This window comes from Euleptes europaea, chromosome 3 (genome assembly GCF_029931775.1).
Source record: "Euleptes europaea isolate rEulEur1 chromosome 3, rEulEur1.hap1, whole genome shotgun sequence".
Lineage (NCBI taxonomy): Eukaryota > Metazoa > Chordata > Lepidosauria > Squamata > Sphaerodactylidae > Euleptes > Euleptes europaea.
The window spans coordinates 29,947,388-29,967,046 of NC_079314.1; the positions used below are offsets into that span (position 1 = coordinate 29,947,388).

Genomic DNA, 19,659 nt, shown 5'->3' on the forward strand with positions numbered 1-19,659 from the left:
GCCTGAAAGACAAGCAGTAAGGATGGCAAAGCATTTAAAGTAGCCAAACCGAGGGCATTATTGTGATCAACCCAGTGGATGTGTGTAGAACCAGCAATGTTTGTGGCTTTTCTAAGCATAAAACAAGCAAAGACGACTGGTCCCTGCCCCAAGGCACTCACAGTCTAAATGTCAACAAGGAGAGAGGAAAAATTAGGGTGGTGTGGAAAAGGAGAGACTGAAGGAATGTGGGAATATATGACCAAGTGCTTTCAGGTGTATAAGAATATGTTTATTTTCCTTTTCTTGTTAAAAAATTAATAAAATATCTTGAAGGGAAAAAAAGAATATATTTATTTATTTTGCTTCATTTGTATCCCGCATTTCTCCCCAGTGGGGATCCAAAGTGAACACCTGAAGCTGCCTTATACTGAATCAGACCCTTGGTCCATCAAAGTCAGTATTGCCTACTCAGACCGGCAGCGGCTCTCCAGGGTCTCAGGCAGAGGTCTTTCACATCACCTACTTGCCTAGTAGAGATGCTGGGGGTTGAACCTGGGGCCTTCTGCATGCCAAGCAGATGCTCTACCACTGAGCCACGGCTTATGGCATTCTCCTCTTCTCCGTTTTATCCTTACAACAAGCCTGTGAGGTGGGTTAGGCAGAAAGTGTGACTGGCCCAAGGGTACCCAGCAAGTTTCCAAGGCGATTCAAACCTGGGCCTACCATATCCTAGCCTGACACTCTAACCACTACACCACACTGGTTAAGCCAAATCTTTCCATGAAGAGGTGAGATTTGAGAAAGGGGAAAGACTGGAGCCCTGGACACAGTGCCTGAATTCAGTGGGGAGATAAGAATGACACCTGACAGCTCCATTGGTTCTGGGCCCAGTACGTTTCACTATTTTAATAAATTATCTGGATGAGGGGGGTGGAGGGACTACTCATTAAATTTGCAGATGACACCAAATTGGGAGGAGCAGGAAACACACCAGAAGATAGAGATAGAATTCAACAAGATCTGAACACACTAGAAAAGTGGGCGAATGTGAATAAGATGCAATTCAGCAAGGATAAGTGCAGAGTTCTGCATCCGAGTGACAAAATTGAGAAACATGCATACTGGATGGAGGATATACTTCTGGGTAGCATTGTGTGTGAACAAGATCTTGGGATGCAGGTGGACTGTAAGCTAAATATGAGCAGCCAGTGTAATGCAGCGGCAAAAAAGGCTAATGCGAACTTGGGGTGTATCAAAAGAGGCTTAACATCCAAATCGCAAGATGTCATAGTCCCACTTTATACTGCATTGGTCAGGCTGCACCTGGAGTATTGTGTGCAGTTCTGGAGGCCTCATATCAAAAAGAATGTGGATAGAATGGAGCAGGTAAAGAGGAGAGTGATGAGGATGATCAGGGGTCTGGAGACCAAGCCTGATGAGGAAAGACTGAGGAACATGGGAATGTTCAGTCTGGAGAAGAGGCGGTTGAGGGAGGACATGATTGCTCTCTTTAAGTATTTGAAGGGGTTTAACTTAGAGGAGGGCAAGGAGCTGTTCCTGATGGCAACAGAGGATAGGACTTGCAATAAGTGGTTTAAATTATGGGTGGAAAAGTACTGACTGGATATTAGGGGTGGGGGAATTACAGTAAATTGTTCAGCAGTGGAACAGTACACTAAGTTGTTCAGCAGCTCACCTTGGGAGGTGGTGAGCTGCCCCTTACTGGCAATCTTCAAGCAGCAGCTGGATGAACACTTGTCAGGGATGCTCTAGGAGTCTAGGCTGATCCTGCATTGAGCAGGGGGTTGGACTCGATGGCCTGTATGGCCCCTTCCAACTCTATGATTTTATGATTCTGTGATCACCACCCTAGTATACATGACTTCACACATTGGGTATCACATTTGGAATACATGATCCATTCTCTTCACAGTGGAAATGTTGCAGATCACACAGATTGTGCCTTCATGCATTTGGGCTGTACGCACATGCATCTCTATCTACCCAGGGTATTTTCTATGTAGCCCATCAGATGGGTCCAGGAGCTGGGCACATGTACCGAAAGGTGCTATCTCATTTTCAACATTGCACAAGGTGGAGGAAAATGCAGGATGAATGTGAGCAAGAATGTGTCAGCGTACCCTCATACTTTTCGAACTTGGTTTCATAATTCTGAGCATGTACCTTTCCTCCTCCGTCTAGCCCCCTACTGCAGCCTCCCTCCACCTCCTTTCCACGGCTCCATCCTCAGCCACACTGGCCTGCAGCCAGGAAGCACCATCCGGTTCGGTTGCGACCCCGGCTACCGTCTCGTCGGCAGCAGCATCGCCACCTGTGTGAGATACCCACAAGGCTACTTCCACTGGAATGAAGCCATCCCACTGTGCCAAGGTGGGCAGAATCAAATTGTTGTTATTAGCACTCGATCGGCATACAAGGTGTCCCTTTACGGCATCTTGCAAGGAAATGGGTTCTTGCCTCAAGGAGTTTATCCTGAAAATGTTGAGACAAAGCAGACAGTTGCGGTGGGTGGGGGAAAGAGAGAACAGTAGTGGAGCTGGGGAAAAGTGAAGAATATGCATTCTTTTTTTCTTTTCTTTTTTTTCACATAACAAAACAGTTTATTATAGACTAAATAATCCATTATATCAACATTATAAAGTTATACATTATGAAGTTTTTTACAAGAAACATTTGCCAATTTTTGTTGTTGTTGCAACACATCATATCCTCTTTTTAAATTAGTCAGAATGATTAGGAGAAAGGCTTCCTTGCATTTCAAGATCCACTCATTGACTGTGGGGCTTAAATCAGATTTCCAATGATGTGCAAATACTAATCTAGCAGCTATTAACATACGAGAAATTAGATTACTTTCACCTTTCGGAATCATAGCTATGTAGCTTAACAATATAACTTCAGCTGAAAAGGAAAGTCTATACCAAAACCTATACCAATATGCATTCTTTCAAGTTAAAACTATGACATTGAAGGCATAGGGGTGCAGGTAGGGGACATAGCTTAGTGGCAGAGCATCTGCTTTGCATGCAGAAGGTCCCAGGTTCAATCCTTTGCATCTCCCATTAAAGGGACCAGGCAGCAGGTGATGTGAAAGACCTCCACCTAAGATCCTGGAGAGCCGCTGCCGATCAGAGTAGAGAAAACTGACCTTGACAGACCAATGTCAAGGTCAAGCAAGCTTCATGTGTTCATAATAATTTTATTTATTAGGATTTACATCTTTTTACTTTGTCCTAGAGGCTGTGAGTGGGCAGCTATGGGGAAGGCATTAAATTGTCGTAAGGAGAGAGATCTGTAACTAGTATTCTCGTGTGGCCAGTGATGCATTCAAAACACATCTTTTGTCCCCAGCATTTCAACTAAAGCAATTAACTTGCGTTTCTGCTGCTTGGCTGCTTTTCACCATTCCCATTTTCAAAAATATCTCTGTAACCATGAGAACCAGAAACTTAAAAAAAAAAAAGATAGAAAAAGTAACAGCATTTCTCATGGCTGTCACAGGATCTCACAGAACTGCCTCCAGTGAAAGCATCATATGACACAAATTTGGGGTGTGGGGTTGTTGAACCTTTTGGAGAGGAGGCACAAGTATTTCAGAAAGCCTAGTGGAATCTCTTCAGAGAGGTTGAAAAGTCCAAACATTCTTAGTTTTGCCTCCTTAGTGGAATTAAAACGTGACTACGAAACTGTCTCCGTGGAATTTCAAGGGGTGCTTAGGAGAGTTTTGATACAACCAGGACAATCCCTTGTCATAAACAAGTTTCTGTACCTTATCATTCTCTCACCGCCTGAATCTCAGAACTTTTGTCATTATTTTTTTTATTTTTTTTTGGTAACGAAATGCTTGCCAAGTTGCGCAAATGTTTCTAACAGTTTCCCCCTCTCATTGAGAGACCGGAATCTAACCAAAGTGCGATAAAAGCAGCTCTTTGACTGGAGCAGCCGAATCAGGTGGTCCAATCCTGTCGGCAGTAGCCTGGGGTTGTCGTGGCAACTGTAACTCTCAAATCCCGCTGGGAGCCATGCATTAAACCCACTGGTGCGAGCGCATCTCTCTACCTGCGAAAGCAGGAATTAATTACCAGCGTCTTCTGAAATGGAGCGGGCTGGTTTTTTGAAAAAGGCTGCTGGAACCCAGGGCAGTCGAGTGATAATGCATAGCAATTACCATTCCGCTGTCCCCGAAGAGCTGGCCGCCCCGAAAGGCCGCATTCCATTGAATAACTCTAACTCCTGGGTGGCTATAAAAAGAATGTTTAAATACCAGTCAGTGAAGCTAGTGGCTTTTCAGGGCGAGGGGGTGTTCCAGCAGACTCTCTCTTACAGCTGCAGAGAGCACGCCGGTAGCCAGATAACACAGGAAAGGAACCAGAGAGGGGAAATTAACATTTTGGGCATTTCCATCAGAACTGTTGATACTGCTGCCGGTGATCTGGTTTTTTTTTGGGGGGGGGGGTATTTACCGAAACCTCTCTAGATTTTTCTGGAAACTCTTTTCTCTACTTGGAACACAGTTGGTGGGTTTGATGCCGTTTCAGAGAGCGTGCATCTCTTTTATTGCACGACGCCAATTGCAAAGGGTTGTGCTGTCACGCACCGCAATGGTTTGTATTATTGCTAGGGAATGGCAGCTTCCAGTGTGACAACAGCAGAATTGCAGGTGTAAATACATCAATCAATCAATCCAATTTTATTTCGATACAATATCAGCTCTGAATAAAAATCAAAGTTAGGTTAAAATAATAAAAAGTTGATGGTTCTGGGAGGGATGATTTAAAAAAGAGGAGGAAAGGTCTTCTATGGGGAAAGGTTTTCAAGTGTAAATACATGTCCTTGAGAGGCAACAGGTTTGCAGATATTATGGTCCCATCTGCAAGATACGCTGTACCTGGATGTGCAAGCTGGCAATGAATGTGCCAGTGGGGTGTGATAGACTACTGAAGGAGACCCCAGGTCTCGTCCCTGCTTGCCCATGAAGCTCACCGGTTGTACCCCAGCTGCACACTCTCAGCCTAACCTGTCTCACAGAGTTTTTGTAGGAGGATAAAATGCGGAAAACTCCATTGATGCTCCCTTCAGCCCCTTAGACATGTGGGCAACGGGGAACAAATATAATATATAAATGGCATTGGTAACCTTTGGTTCAGTTACATGATTGGTATCTGGAAAGAGCCCAAGGGGTAACAAAAAGAAGATATATATCTGTCACGGTTTTTATCCCTTCTTCCAAGGAACTCAGGATGATGTGCATAGCTCTTACCTTCTCTGCCTTATCCTCACAACAGTCATGAGATAGGTTGGGCTGAGACTAGGGTTGCCAACCTCCAGGTACTAGCTGGAGATCTCCTGCTATTCCAACTGACCTCCAGCCTATAGAGATCAGTCCAACTGGAGAAAATGGCCGCGTTGGCAATTGGGCTCTATGGCATTGAAGTCTTCCCCAAACCCCGCCTTCCTTAGGCTCCACCCCAAAAACCTCCCACCGGTTGTGAAGAGGTACCTGGCCACCCTAGCTGAGAGAGAGAATATCTTGGTCCAAGGTTGCCCAGTAAATTTCATGGCTAAGAGGGGATAGAAACTCAAATCTCCTTGGTCCTTGTCCAGCACTTCTTCACCTGGATGGCCCAGGCTAGCATGATCTTGTCAGATCTTGGAAGCTAAGCAGGGTCAGACCTGGTTAGTACTTGAATGGGAGACTGCCAAGGAAGTCCAGGGTCATTATGCAAAGGCGTACAACCTCTGTTAATCTCTTGCCTTGAAAACCATACGGGGTCTTTACAAGTCTGCTGCGACTCAACAGCACTTTCTCCACCAGTCCAACTCTCTAACCATTGCATGGCACTTGCTGTTTATTTAGAGAGGACAACAGAAAGTCCAAGATCTGTAAAGTAAGGAAGGAAATGGGACGAAGGAGTAATATGATCTCAACTTGAAATGTCACTAGTGTTAGCACACACAAAAAAGTAAGAATCAAAAAGGATTCCAACACTCTGAACTTGAGAAGAAGAATAAACAGCCATGTTATCAAGAAGTAAAGAAAATGATGCTAAAAAAACTGAGAAGCAAGAGGACAATACAGTTTGCTTGGTTAAGTTTAAGAAAATAGACATTCATCCAAGGAGAGAAAGGGAGAGCAGTGCAAACAGCGGGCCTTGGGGCAAAAGAGCAATATAGCTGTAGATCATTAAGGCAGTATTGAAGACCAAATGAACAGAAAATGGGTCCAAGTAGGAGAATACCAAGAGGAAGGAAGGAAGGAAGGAAGGAAGGAAGGAAGGAAGGAAGGAAGGAAGGAAGGAGGTGCTATCAAGTCACAGCCAGCTTGTGGCAATCCCATAGGGTTTTCAAGACAAGAGACTAACAGAGGTGGTTTGCCATTGCCAGCCTCTGCATAGCAACCCTGGATTTCCTTAATAATCTCCCATCCAGGTACTAACTAGAACTGACCCTGCTTAACTTCCAAGGTCTGACGAGATTGGACTAGAGTAGAAAGGAGAGGGGCGTAATGCTGATCCCTTAGAAGCTCCTGCAGTAGGGGGAAAGATGAAGAAATCAAACCACTGGAAGAAACTTGAAAGGCACAGTGAGAGAGGTATGATGGAAACTGTGACAAAATACTACCCAAAAAGTCAAGAGCTCAGAAGGAGTGAGTGAGTCAACTGTAACGAAGGTGGAAGAAAGTTCCAGAAGAGAGAATACAAAGGCCAGAATCTTGGATTTTGGACCAAAATATAATTAAGAACATGAGTTGGAGTAATCTCAGTGGAATGAAAAGAGTGCCCTGCCCAGTTTCATGAGCCCCTGGATTTTTGTCCACCTTTCATCTCCCCCTGCCTGGCAGCTCTGTTTGATCAAGATTGGATGACTCATGGCTGAATTTGTGGCCTCCCTTCATTGGAAAACGACATGTTAAACTTTGTGAAAATTCTGTCTGTGGTGTTAGATTGGAGACGGGTTATCTACACATTCAGGTCACCACTTGACGTCAAGTGATAACTATGTATGTGTGAAAGCTAGCCCTTAACTGGAATTCTCACAACACTTACCGCTGGCAGCAGAAGACATACTTTTTTTTGTTGTTCAGCAGACTAGACATGACTTTATAATCTTCAACATGAGGTTTGTTTATAACTTCTGCCTGCAGCATTGTATATCTTAGTGTTCCTACTAGCAAAGCAAGGAACAAGATTCAGATTGCAGCATACGCCTGCACATGTAAACACCTCATCTAGTTAGGTGATAATGTGTGTATGCAGTAGTCAGCTGCAAGAAAAGGATCAAAACCAAGTTATCCAGCACCTCCCCACTCTCAAAATCCAAGCCTTCGTTTGAAACAGGAGAAAAGAAAGAAGCAAGAATTATAAAAGAAGACCAGGAGCGTATGGCTACAACTCCCTTAGATTTCATTTCAACTTGCTTATGTTTCATTATGCCCTGACCTGGATGTCCCAGGGTAGCCTGATCCTGTCAGATCTCGGAAGCCAAGCAGGGTCAGCCCTGGTTAGCATTTGGATGGGAGATCACCAAGGAAGTCCAGGGTTGCTATGCAGAGGAAGGCACTATCAAACCACCTCTGTTAGTCTCTTGCCTTGAAAACCTCATAAGGGGTCTCCATAAGTCGGCTGCAACTTGTTGGCACTTTACACACACACACACACATTTCATTGCAGCTCCCTTAGGTTTCATTTAGCCCTGACCTGGATGGCCCAAGCTTAGGGTTGCCAACCTCCAGGTGGTGGCTGGAGATCTCCTGCTATTACAACTGATCTCCAGCTGATAGAGATCAGTTACCCTGGATAAAATGGCTGCTTTGGCAGTGGTGGCAGCAGCAGCAGCAGAAGAAGAAGTGGCCGCTTTGGCAATTGGACTCCATGGCATTGAAGTCCTCTCCCCTCTCCAAACCGCGCCCTCTTCAGGCTCCACCCCCAAAATCTCCATGTATTTCCCAACCCAGAGCTCGCAACCCTACTCAGGCTAGCCTGATATTATCTGGTCTCAGAAGCTAAGCAGGATTGGCACTGGTTAGTACTTGGATGGAAGGTCACAAAGGAAGTCCAGGGCTCCTACGCAGAGGCAGGCAATGGCAAACCACCTCTGAACATCTCTTGCCTTGAAAACCCTACAGGGTCATCATAAGTCGGCTGTGACTTGATGGCACTTCCCACCTCCAGGTTTCATTTCGGTTGGAAATTAGGATTAGAAACGGGAAAACTCTTCTAAACTCAAATCATTTCCATTCAGGCCTTCTTCAAATCAAGCCCTGTGGTATTCTCTGCCAACTCTCCCTGTCTCCTTTTAGCCCTCCCTCCTTCCAAACACGTAGGAGGAGGAAGCTGGTGGTGGGGAGGGCTGGTAATGGAAAAAAACATTACTCAGCTTTAGTACTCCCAGTCGTGTGTGCTCACTAAGGCATCTATTAAGGCCAAGAATTGCAGAATCCAGTTCCTCCTGCTTCTGCCAATGTCATGTTGAACAATGACAACTTCCTTTTCTTTTGCCATTTGTAAGCGCCTTGTTGGCGATTCCGGTTCTTTGCTATATTCCTTCTTACACGCACCAATTCATAAATGTCACCACCCGGGCAGCTTTCTCTCTGTCGAAGACTGTAAGCTCTGGATGAATTTCTTTGAAAGGCAAATATTGACTCATCTTTCCCCATGAAGAGGGCATGTGTTTTCATCCTCTCTTCCATCACTCCTGGAGAGCAATGATCCCGACTGGGTACTGTGGAGCAGATGGAGAATATATTACCAAACTGAGTTGCATCGCACTGTGTTGAGCCCTGTAAATAACAACTTAGTTATGCCATATTCTGCTGGAAGGTGCCAAATTCAGCATGCCGGGATGTTGTTTTGATTCAGAAGGGCACAGGAGGTGCCTTTTCCTTTTGTGCGGGACCAGTTGCTAAATCCAGTAGCTTGTAGCTGCGGCCATTTTTTTTTTTTTTTTTTTTTTGCCTGATCATCTGTGCTACCAGTGAGGTGTACTGAAGCTGGTTGGCCTTCTGCAGTGGCGTAATGAACGTTGCGATGAACTACAGCTGGTCCGGGCAGGCCTGCATTCAGACTCGCTAAGCCCGGTATTGACACAGGATTAATGGAACTTTTCCAATTGGAGGCGACTTCAGGAAGATAGGCGCAAGCCAGCATGCCAGATGTTAAAATGTGGTTAATTAAAATGTGGAATATCAGTTATGGAGCAAATAACCAATTACATGAAAATGAAAGAGGACATCATTTCTGCAGACAATTGCCAACCTCGATTGTGTGTTCCTTATGTTGGATTACAAGTTAGATATCCTGCTGGTATAGTGTCCGCCTAGCCTACAAGTAGGTACTCTGTCTGTGCTGGTGGAAGTGGTCTTCAACCTGATATTGGACATCTCTAGATCGATTTTTTTTCTGGGGAATTACAGCATCCATGCAGAGGCCAGTTTAACAAGCTATGCTCCTGTCCCAGGCTGTTATGAGCCCAATGCATGCAAAAGCTTGTATCCTAAACTAAGAACATAAGAAGGACCTTGCTGGATCAGACCAGTGGTCCATCTATTCCAGGATTCTGCTTCACACAGTGGACAACCAGTTGCCCCAACAAGCAGGGCACAGGGGCTGAAGCCTTCCCCTGACATTGCCTCCGAGCACTGGTATTCAGAGGCTTGCTTCTTCTGAATTTGGACATTCCCTTTGGTTATCACAGCTAGGGGCCACTGCTGGACCTCTTCTCCGTGGATCTGTCTAATCCTCTTCTCTAGCCATCTATGCTGGTGGCCATCACTGTGTCCACTCGCAGCAAATTTCAAAATGTAATCTCTCATTGAGGAAAGAAGTACTTCCTTCTGTACTGAGCAGTTATCTGGTCGTCTGAAGAGGGGGTTAGAGACACAACCCTGCCTCCTTCCAGGAGCCACAGGCTGATTAAAATGATTTGTCCTCAGAGACTAGTGGGCCCAGATTCCAGAGTGCTTTGGGAGATATTATGAACTGCTTGTTTGTTTCTTCACATTTATAGCCCGCCCTCATTCCCAGTTGAAAGAGCCCTGTGGCGCAGAGTGGTAAGCTGAAGTACTGCAGTCAAAAGCTCTGCTCACTATCTGAGTTTGATCCCAACGGAAGTTGGTTTCAGGTAGCCGGCTCAAGGTTGACTCAGCCTTCCATCCTTCTGAGGTTGGTAAAATGAGTACCCAGCTTGCTGAGGTTAATGGAAGATGACTGGGGAAGGCACTGGCAAACCACCCCACAAACAAAGTCTGCCTAGTAAACGTTGGGATGTGACGCCACCCCATGGGTCAGGAATGACCTGGTGCTTGCACAGGGGACCTTTACCTTTACATTCCCAGTGGGAATAAGCAGGAACTCTGTTTTGTGCCTTCATAGAAGCATGCAATGCTAGGCTCTTTGGGACAATAGACATGGTTGCTCTCCAATGTCCTCCTCTTCCCCTTAGTAGGAAACTGGAAGATATCTGGGCACCACCGGTCGAGAACTTGGACTATTTCTGACAAAGCACACTATAGAGGACACTAGAAAGTCCATGCGGTGATGGTAATAGTGGCAAAGAAGAAATATTTTTCTACTTCTGTTGCGTCAACTGAATTGCATCCAGCTCATTTATATATGGTGATCTGGCAACTTCAAGAGTAGCATGCTGGAAACGGACTGTTAGCTGTGATAAAATCTCTTGGATTCGCTCCAACTCGGATGGGAAGAGGTGAGGTCATAGAGGTGTCTGAAGCACTGTCTGGTCCTTTTTCCATGGATGCTTTCAGCTTGGTATCCTCAAAACAATGTTGACAGGATCCTGGGTGCTCTGAAGGCTACCATTAACAGCTCTGGACCCTTGACCATCCTGGCTGACAGTCTTGCAAGGTGAAGGTGAATGAATGAGAATTATCAATGCTTATCCCCCTTTACTATGGGGGATTTTCTGAAGATTTTGAAGGAAGGTGCCATTCATCCTCTACTAAAAAAAAAAAAAAAGAGCCAGCAAGCAGTTATGACAGATCTGTGGAATAGGGGAGAAGTTAGGACTGCAATTGCACTGTGTGAGAATGCACATGTGTGAAATACTGCCAATTGCATTGTATTGTGCTGTTTGAATACGGGAGAAATAATGAGACAAACAGGCTTGAGCTGCATGAGAACAGTTGAACTGCCTGGTGAAAAATTTGTTCCCTGCTCCTAACTAAAGAGCAGGATTCCAGCCAGTATCCCTGGCTGTTCAAGTGTCCCTAATTCAGATGTTGCTCCCCTTGGCCTGGATATATACTAGTGTTGCTTCTGCATGAACTGGACAGAGCAGGCCATTCCTCTACCTGTTGCCTGAATAGCCAGAGGAGTAACACACGCTGTTCAGCATAAGCATGGAGTGGCTTTCTGGGACAGGATGCACTGATGACCCCCCCCCCCCAAAAAAAGGAACTGTGAGCCAGAGTCCTTAGGGATCAGACAGAAATGTGATCTTACAGGATGGCAGGCTGCTTGGGGGAGCTGTGCAGCAGGCTCTTCTGGTTATTTTGTTGCGATAATGCCGAAAGCTTAAAAGAGATTACAGAACGGGAGCCGGAAGAGGTGAGAGGATTCACAGACGCCTCTCGTTCCACTTGCGGATGCTGGGTGAAAATTGGTATTCATCGCAACTCTCCGTCTAGACACCTGGCCCTGCTGGAGGATTTGCTGAACTCCTTAACTTGCACAGATGACATGCACGCAATTATCGCCGCAAAGCCAGGATGCGACTGATGTCACTCAACGCCAGTCGGCCACATCCGTTTACGCAGGACCCTTTTTCGCCTGCTGCAACTTTGTTTCTTTCTGAGCCGAAAGCCCTCCGAAGGAATAAAGACCCTCGGAGTATGAATTCTTCGGCTTCTCTTGCGAGAATCCTTCCCAGCACCTTCTTTTGTTCCTATCTATTACCCTTTCCCAAACGTTGTCTTCTCTGACATGAATCCCATCTGGACTTCTGAGTTGTGCGTTGGGCCTGTTCTGTTACACCTGTTTGCCCTTTGTCCTTGATCCTTAAGAGCCTTACACTGCAACCCTAAGCAGAGTTACACCCTTCTGAGTCCATTCACGTAGACAAGGGTGTCAAATATAAGGCCCGTGGGCCGGATCTGGCCCTTTGAGAGCTCTTATCCGGCCCAAGAGTCAGTCGAGGCAGCCTCTCCTCCCGCCACTCTCAGTCTGGGCCAGCGAGGTATGACCAGGCCCGACCAAGTGACATTTATCTCATATCTGGCCCTCGTAACAATTGAGTTTTACATCCCTGACTCAGAAGGTCTTAAACCCATGGATTTATGACAGTGTAACTCTGCTTACAATAGCACTGCCTGTCTCCAGCCCTCTCAGATACTTCTCACTGACCAGTATCTCATTCCAAATTTCACCGTTACGGAAGAATCTGGGTTTCTCTTTCTTTGCAATGGCTGCTAAATTCGGATTCTTGATCCCCTGAAAGGGATTTCTTATGTGTGCTTTGGAATGAGGTCCGCTTTCCCACAAAAACCGTAGTCTTAACCAGCAGCTTTCACACTTTCGGCATTCAAGTAAACTTTTCCACACAAGTAGGCTATCCTGCAACATGCAGAGGATTCTGGGAGAGTGTTCTGCGGATCTATGCTGCTGACCCATCCCTCTTGGGCCTTTTTGTTACCTTGTGAAAATAGAGGTCTCGTTTTCACACAGAAGATAAACTTCATTCTAGCGGCTTATCTGCTCTGATGTCACAGAAGCCTGGCAGTCTAAGCTGCCACTGAAGGTCTGACTTCAGTTATTGAGAAGAGCTGCTGTGATGTCATAGCATGTTCACAAACTTTGTAAGTGCTCAGCGGTAAATTGACAACAACCAGGTCCTAAGATCGAGGGAGTGGAAAGAGTTGCCAAGGGGCAAGGAGGATTGAATTTCTGAAATGTCCTCTGCCTCCTAAGGCAGTTGCATTTCCTCTTCATCTCTGGTAGATGAAATTCCAACCTCTTTGGGAGGAAACATCGGACAGACACTTGTGTCTGTTGGCTGGGAAGTTTTCTGGGAAAGTGAGGTGGGCTGATTTAGAGATCAAACCAATGAGAATCTGGATAGGAAGACTTTGTGCCAGGTGCAAATGATGATGTGTTTCATTATTTCCTTCCCAGCTATCTCCTGTGGAGTTCCTCAAGCTCCCAAAAATGGTGTCGTTTTTGGAAAGGAGTACACAGTGGGCACCCAGGCTTTTTACCAGTGTAATTATGGCTTCCACCTTCCAACCATGGGAGATTCCAGTGTGGAGTGCTTGCCGAACGGGCAGTGGAGTAATGGAAACAACCCTCTCCAGTGCGTGGGTGAGTGGCCCCGACCGCGGTGGACTCCTGCTCCTTCATAGGGCGAGGGTGTGGCCTGTTTATTCAAATAAACACCACAGAGTTGTTTAACAACATAAGAGCTCTGTTGGCTCAGACCACGTCTACCACAGGACAGCCATTCATCTCTAGGAAGCTCACCCCCTTTTCCGTTGGTTCCCCCAGTGTCTAGAATGTAAGGGTAGCCAGCGTGGTGTAGTGATTTAGAGCGGTGGTTTGGAGCGGTGGACTCTAATCTGGAGAACCGGGTTTGATTCCCCACTCCTCCACATGAGCGGCGGAGGCTAATCTGGTGAACCGGTTTGGTTTCCCTGCTCCTCCACATGAAGCCAGCTGGGTGACCTTGGGCTAGTCACAGTTCCCTCAGAACTCTCTCAGCCCCACCTACCTCACAGGGTGTCTGTTGTGGGGAGAGGAAGGTGATTGTATGCCAGTTTGATTCTTCCTTAAGTGGTACAAACTACTGAAGCTGGGACTCCCAAGTCGAGTGGTAACTTTTCTGACATCTGTTCAGGGGTATTTTGCTCCTGTCTATGGAGGTTCCATTTTAGCTATCAGAACTAATGTAGACATCGGCTTCCCTGCTGTTTGCTCCCTTGCTGTGGAGAACCGGGTTGGTTTCCCCATTCCTACACATGAAGCCAGCTGGGTGATCTCAGGCTAGTCACAGTTCTCTCTGAACCCTCTCAGCCCCACCTGCCTCACAAGGTGTCTGTTGTGGGGAGGGGAAGGGAAGGTGATTGTAAGCTGGTTTGATTCTCCTTAAAAGGTAGAGAAAGTCTGCATATAAATACCAACTCTTCTTCTTCTTCAAAAGTTTGAGAATATGACTCTGTTTGCCTTGACCTTACAAATAATGCGTTCATTTTTTTGTTTCCTTGTTTTGGCGTTGCTGGTGTTCAGCGGTCGGCTGTCCCGATGTCAGCAGCATTGCAGTGGAGCACGGCAGGTGGAGGCTGATCTACGAGACGCAGTATCAATACAATGCCCAGCTCATTCTGATCTGCGACCCTGGCTACTATTACATGGGGCACCGCGTCATCCAGTGCCAGGCCAATGGGAAGTGGAGCATAAGAGAGCCCATGCCCACCTGCAGAAGTAAGCTGGGATCTGCCCTCTTGGCCAAGCAAGGAGAGGGAGGCCGCGGAGGCAAGCCCGGGTCTGTGTGCCTGGGAAGTGGAGGCGGTAACCAGATCTGTAACATCTGGCGTTGCAAAGTTGGTGAATGTGGGAAACAAGTGTGTGAAAGTCACTCTACTTGAACGTTAGGTGAAAATGCACATGGCCAAATAATGCTCTGGTGTCAAGGACTCACTTGCATTTCCCTTCATTTAGACACATGTACCCATAGTGTACCCTGACCTGGATGGCCCAGGCTAGCCTGATCTCGTCAGATCTCAGAAGCTAAGCAGGGTCAGCCCTGGTTAGTATTGGGATGGGAGACCACCAAGGAAATCCAGGGTTGCTGTGCAGAGGAAGGCACTGGCAAACCACCTCTGTTAGTCTCTTGCCATGAAAACCCCAAAAAGGGGTTGCCATGAGTCGGTTGCATAGTGTATGGTTGCCAAGTCCCTCTTGGCAACTGGCAGGAGGTTTCTGGGGCGAGGCCTGAAGAGGGTGGGGTTTGGGGAGGGGAGAGACTTCACTGCCATAGAGTCCAATTGCCAAAGCGGCCATTTTCTCCAGGCGAACTGATCTCTATCGGCTGGAGATCAGTTGCAATGGCAGGAGGTCTCCAGCTAGTACCTGGAGGTTGGCGACCTTACCATAGTGTGCTTAGGTTTGTTTGAAATTTTCTCTATCTGGATTAGTAGTAGTAGTAGTATTTAGGCTTTAACCCTGCCTTTCCCAACCAAGGCCAGGCTCAAGGTGGCTAACAACCAATAAAATACAATTTAAATAAATACGTTAACAGCATAAAATCAACATTTAAAATAATTTCCAATGGTACATTAAAAAATTCAAGCGGCTGCCCCTAAATAATGGGAGAACAACAAAAGAAGAAGAGGAGGGAGAGGAAGGAATGGGAAAGGGAGGGAATACAGGGAAAGGGAGGAGATAAGAAGCAGGGCAGGGCAGGGAGGCCAGCTAGCGTGGAGCCGTCGCTGTCCTCAGCCATAGGCCTGGAGGAACATCTTGGTCTTGTAGGCCCTGCGGAACTGAGCAGATCCTACAGGCCCTGGGTCTCATTTGATAGAGAGTTCCACCAGCCTAGGGTTGCCAGGTCCCTCTTCACCACCGGCAGGGTGGGGTTTGGGGAGGAGGGTGGGGTTTGGGGAGGGAAGGGACTTTGACTGCTTTGGCAATTGGACTCTAGGCTTTGGAGTCCAATTGCCAAAGCAGTCATTTTCTCCAGGTGAACTGACCTCTTTCGGCTGGAGATCAGTTGTAATAGCAGGAGATCTCCAGCTAGTACTTGAAGGTTAGGAAAACAGTACAGGGGCAACAGTCATGTACAAAAGGTGCAATTTATATAAGCTACTGAAGTGAAAACATGTACAATATTGTACTCAACAAGGTAACCACACAACAAACTAACAATCAATATGTACAATATATACAGCAAGGAGCCACAGTAATTTTCAGGAGTCTCAACAGAGTAACAGTAGCAATCCAGTTTCTGTGTACAAAATGTCATAAGAAGCCACAATCTTCCATAGGAGTTTCTGTGTACAAAATGTCATAAGAAGCCACAATCTTCCATAGTATACGGCCGTTTCAGATTCACAATAATATGGAATCCTTCTTCAGTCCTTCAAATATTGCTTCCAAAAAGTGTGCTGTCATACACAAACTTGATACCATCCCATTTAGGGTAAGCATAAATCAGGTTACAAAAAGATGTCAGCAAAGTACATCACATAATGTAGCTTATATAAATTGCACCTTTTGTACATGACTGTTGCCCCTGTACTGTTTTCCTAACATATTTGGCATTAGTATAGAGGTGCCTTTTTCTTCTCCAGTACTTGGAGGTTGGCAACCTACTGGAGCCAGAGCTGAAAAGGCTCTGGCCGTGGTCGAGGGCAACCAGATAGTTTTGGGGCCAGAGACCACCAGTAAGTTGTTATTGGCTAAACGCAATGCCCAGAATTTTATCCCAGATTTTAGGATTCTGAATATACCCGATTTCGTTTGCAGAATGACGCTGGTTGAATTAGCCATCTGCTAGGCTTTCATTTTTTATTCCTAGGCTTCTGTTCCGATTGCTGTGCACGTTCGGCGTACCACAGATTTCAGTTTGCTTGGGGTTTATTTTTTTGTTTTCCTTTTCTTCTGGTTACGAGTGCACAGGAATACGCATGCATGTGTTTTAAATCATTGCATGTCAAGGCAGTTGCGTGATCACTTTTTAAATATATATTTTTGCACAACATTTAAACGTGCATCTTTGCTGTGTGTGTTGGTCTTTTTAAAAAAATGACACTCACAGGAAATTGTACATGTGCAATTCTGAGCTGATTTTAGAAAGTTCCCAAATTAGACTGGAAGGCCGAGTAAGAACACAGGGCGTATACCAAATTTGGCCTTTCGGTGTGTGTTAATCACAATACTACGCAGCCAATCCTATTTGAGTACATGCTGACATCATTAACTCTACTTTAGATGCAAGCAGGGCTTTCTGGACCAGTCACGTGAGGGCAAATGAAGCCTCTGCAGAATAATCAGTCCGCTACTTTTGTTCTTCTTCCACAAGAGATCACCAGCATCAAAATTGTTGCTGAAAGTGTTTGCTAAATTCACCCTGGCTCAGGCCTCTGAAGAACTGCTTTAAAAACAAACCAGGGGCTTTAGTCTGTCTCATACACACCGAGTAGGGTTGCCAACCTCCAGGTACTAGCTGGAGATCCCCTGCCGATAGAGATCAGTTCCCCTGGAGAAAATGGCTGCTCCCCATACCCCACCTTTCTCAGTCTCCACCCCCAAAACCTGTCACCGGTGGCGAAGAGGGACCTGGCAACCCTAATATTGCGTTAACAAGGGCAAAACTGTGACCTCTCTTTTGTAATCCCTGATAAAACTGTTTTTTTTAAAAAACTTGGCATTTATGAAAGGTGTTAGAGGAAAGAGCCCTAATTCCCTTTCATGAGAACATTTTCCACCTGATTGTTCTCGCCTCCCCGTTTTTGGGTCACTGGATGAGTTAGTGGGCAACTTTTAGCATTTCAGGCTCTGGATGGATCAGGAAAGCTACACCGGTTCTGAGGCTGGCAAAGCCATTGAACACCCCCCCCCCCAACATACACACCTTCTGAGTCGGACAAACTAATGTTTAGTTATAAATTGTTTCATAGCAAGATGCACACCAACTCGTGAAATCCAATAAAATACTAGAAGCCAGGGGTCTCCTTCCCTCTCTGTAGCAAAGGGGGGGAAATCCCCACAACATTTAACAATGTAATGATTATGATTGACTGCATGGTGGGGGTGAAAACAGGCTGAAGACCAGCGCATGTGACCAAATCGTAGACCATGAATAAGTAAAATCACCAATTGGAGAACGGTGAGGGGGTCAACTGTGTTATTATTTTTGCAGTGTTCAGAGGACCGAGCCCCATCGCTGTATGGAGCTCTGTGTTCCTCCCAAGCAAATGTGGGTGGCAATTAGGGTTGCCAACCTCCAGATGGGGCCTGGAGATCTCCCGGAATTACAACTGAGCCCCAGATGACAGAGATCTGTTCCCTTGGAGAAAATTTCTGTTTTGGAAGGCGGACTGCATGGCGTTATACCCCACTGAGGCCCTCCACTCCCTAAACCCTGCCTTCCTCAGGCTGCATCCCCAAATCTCCAGGAATTTCCCATCACAGAGTTGGTAATTGCATTGGCGGTCTGCATTCAGCTTGCTGTGTTGCTTCTAATTGCAGTGGCGGTCTGCATTCGGCTTGGTGTGTTGCTTCTTATTCAGGCCTGAATTAAGGCAATCCTTCTGTGGTAGCAAGCTTACCATTATTGCTTCATGAGGATGGTTTGTTTGGACTGTTTGCCTCAGATTTCTTTCCCCTCTCCCACCAAACCTCCTAAGATGATTTCTCTATTCTTGCAGTCATCTCCTGTGGAGAAATACCTGTCCCACCCAATGGAAACAAGATTGGGACCTTGAGCGTTTATGGGGCTACCGCCATCTTCTCATGCAATACCGGTTACACGTTGGTGGGGTCACGAGTGCGGGAGTGCATGGCCAACGGCCTCTGGAGCGGGCTGGAAGTGAAATGCCTAGGTGGGTATTTGGGCGATATTTTGGGCCTTTTGCAGGCCAATCAAGTGGACTTGTTCAACACCTGCCTTCCCTGGTCAATCACATTTCTATGGTACAACGAGCTTGGATCAGGAGGTTAAGCAATACAAACTTCAGTTGGCTAATCATTAGAGGCTAGTTTTAATTAGTTGGAGGGGTCTGTGAGTAATGAGCACATTTGTATAAGGCTGTTTTGGTTCTGGGGGTTTTCAGCTGAGACCTTTTACGCATGCTCGAGTTTCTCCTGCTTTTTTTGGGGAGTCAATCCACAAGCGTTGGACTTGGTTTGGGCAGGGTTCTTCTGCACATCTCTGCATTTTTACAGTTGTGGAATCAGTTTATTTTATCAGACGATAAACCGAAGTAGTATGGGGCCAAAACTGATGGAAAAAACCTCTGTATGGAAAAGCCCTGAAGATTATACTTTTCTTCGGTCGACAAATGCTACCTTTTGTTTCATAAACTACTAGTTAACATCTTGCCATTTTCTTTCGTTTCTTAGTCAGCTGAGGAAAGCCCCAGAAGATCTTAATAAATGGGATTAGAAATAATGTGGAACCCCCTAATGAATCTTCTATCTTTTTCTACCTTCCTCTGGGTGTATGTTTTCAGTTTTGCCGTCTTTGAAAACCAAGATCGGTCCCTGAAGCGGCTTTAAAAACAATACAGTTATTGATTAAAATATAATGTAAAAGTGTTCTGGGAGTAAGTTCTCAGGGAGGTCTAAGCACAATGCCTGCCTGTTCTTTGTCTGGCCTCAAGTATGGCAATTGGTAGCTGGAAAAAAGAGAAACATATTTTAAATACATATTTTCATAAATGAAACAAGCACTTACTTGAATATCCCTAAATGCAGGGCTGTTTCTAAGGTACTATTCTGCAGTAGTGCAGAGTTTAGTTTATTTAGGAGATTTTTATGCCACCTCTCCAAAGTCCTCCTCAAGAATATAGTATTGGGACTGGAAGCATTCAGAGCATTATCAGTTTTAATGTTCATTAAAGCAAATGTCGAGTCTAACAGCTACAGAAAAAAGCTTGGAAGTGAACGGGCCATGCCTGCAGAAACCTTGAGAAACCCGAAGTCT

General features: G+C 45.9%; 1 protein-coding gene across 1 annotated transcript in view; it reads left to right on the plus strand.

Moving 5' to 3' along the window:
* The window catches only part of CSMD2 (CUB and Sushi multiple domains 2), a 690,555-nt gene that overhangs the window by 610,061 nt on the left and 60,835 nt on the right, over window positions 1–19,659 (plus strand). The window contains exons 49-52 of the mRNA XM_056846155.1: window positions 2,185–2,373; window positions 13,134–13,319; window positions 14,241–14,435; window positions 18,383–18,556. Of these exons, the coding sequence (XP_056702133.1) occupies window positions 2,185–2,373; window positions 13,134–13,319; window positions 14,241–14,435; window positions 18,383–18,556 (744 nt within the window). The remainder of the gene's footprint in view (window positions 1–2,184; window positions 2,374–13,133; window positions 13,320–14,240; window positions 14,436–18,382; window positions 18,557–19,659) is intronic.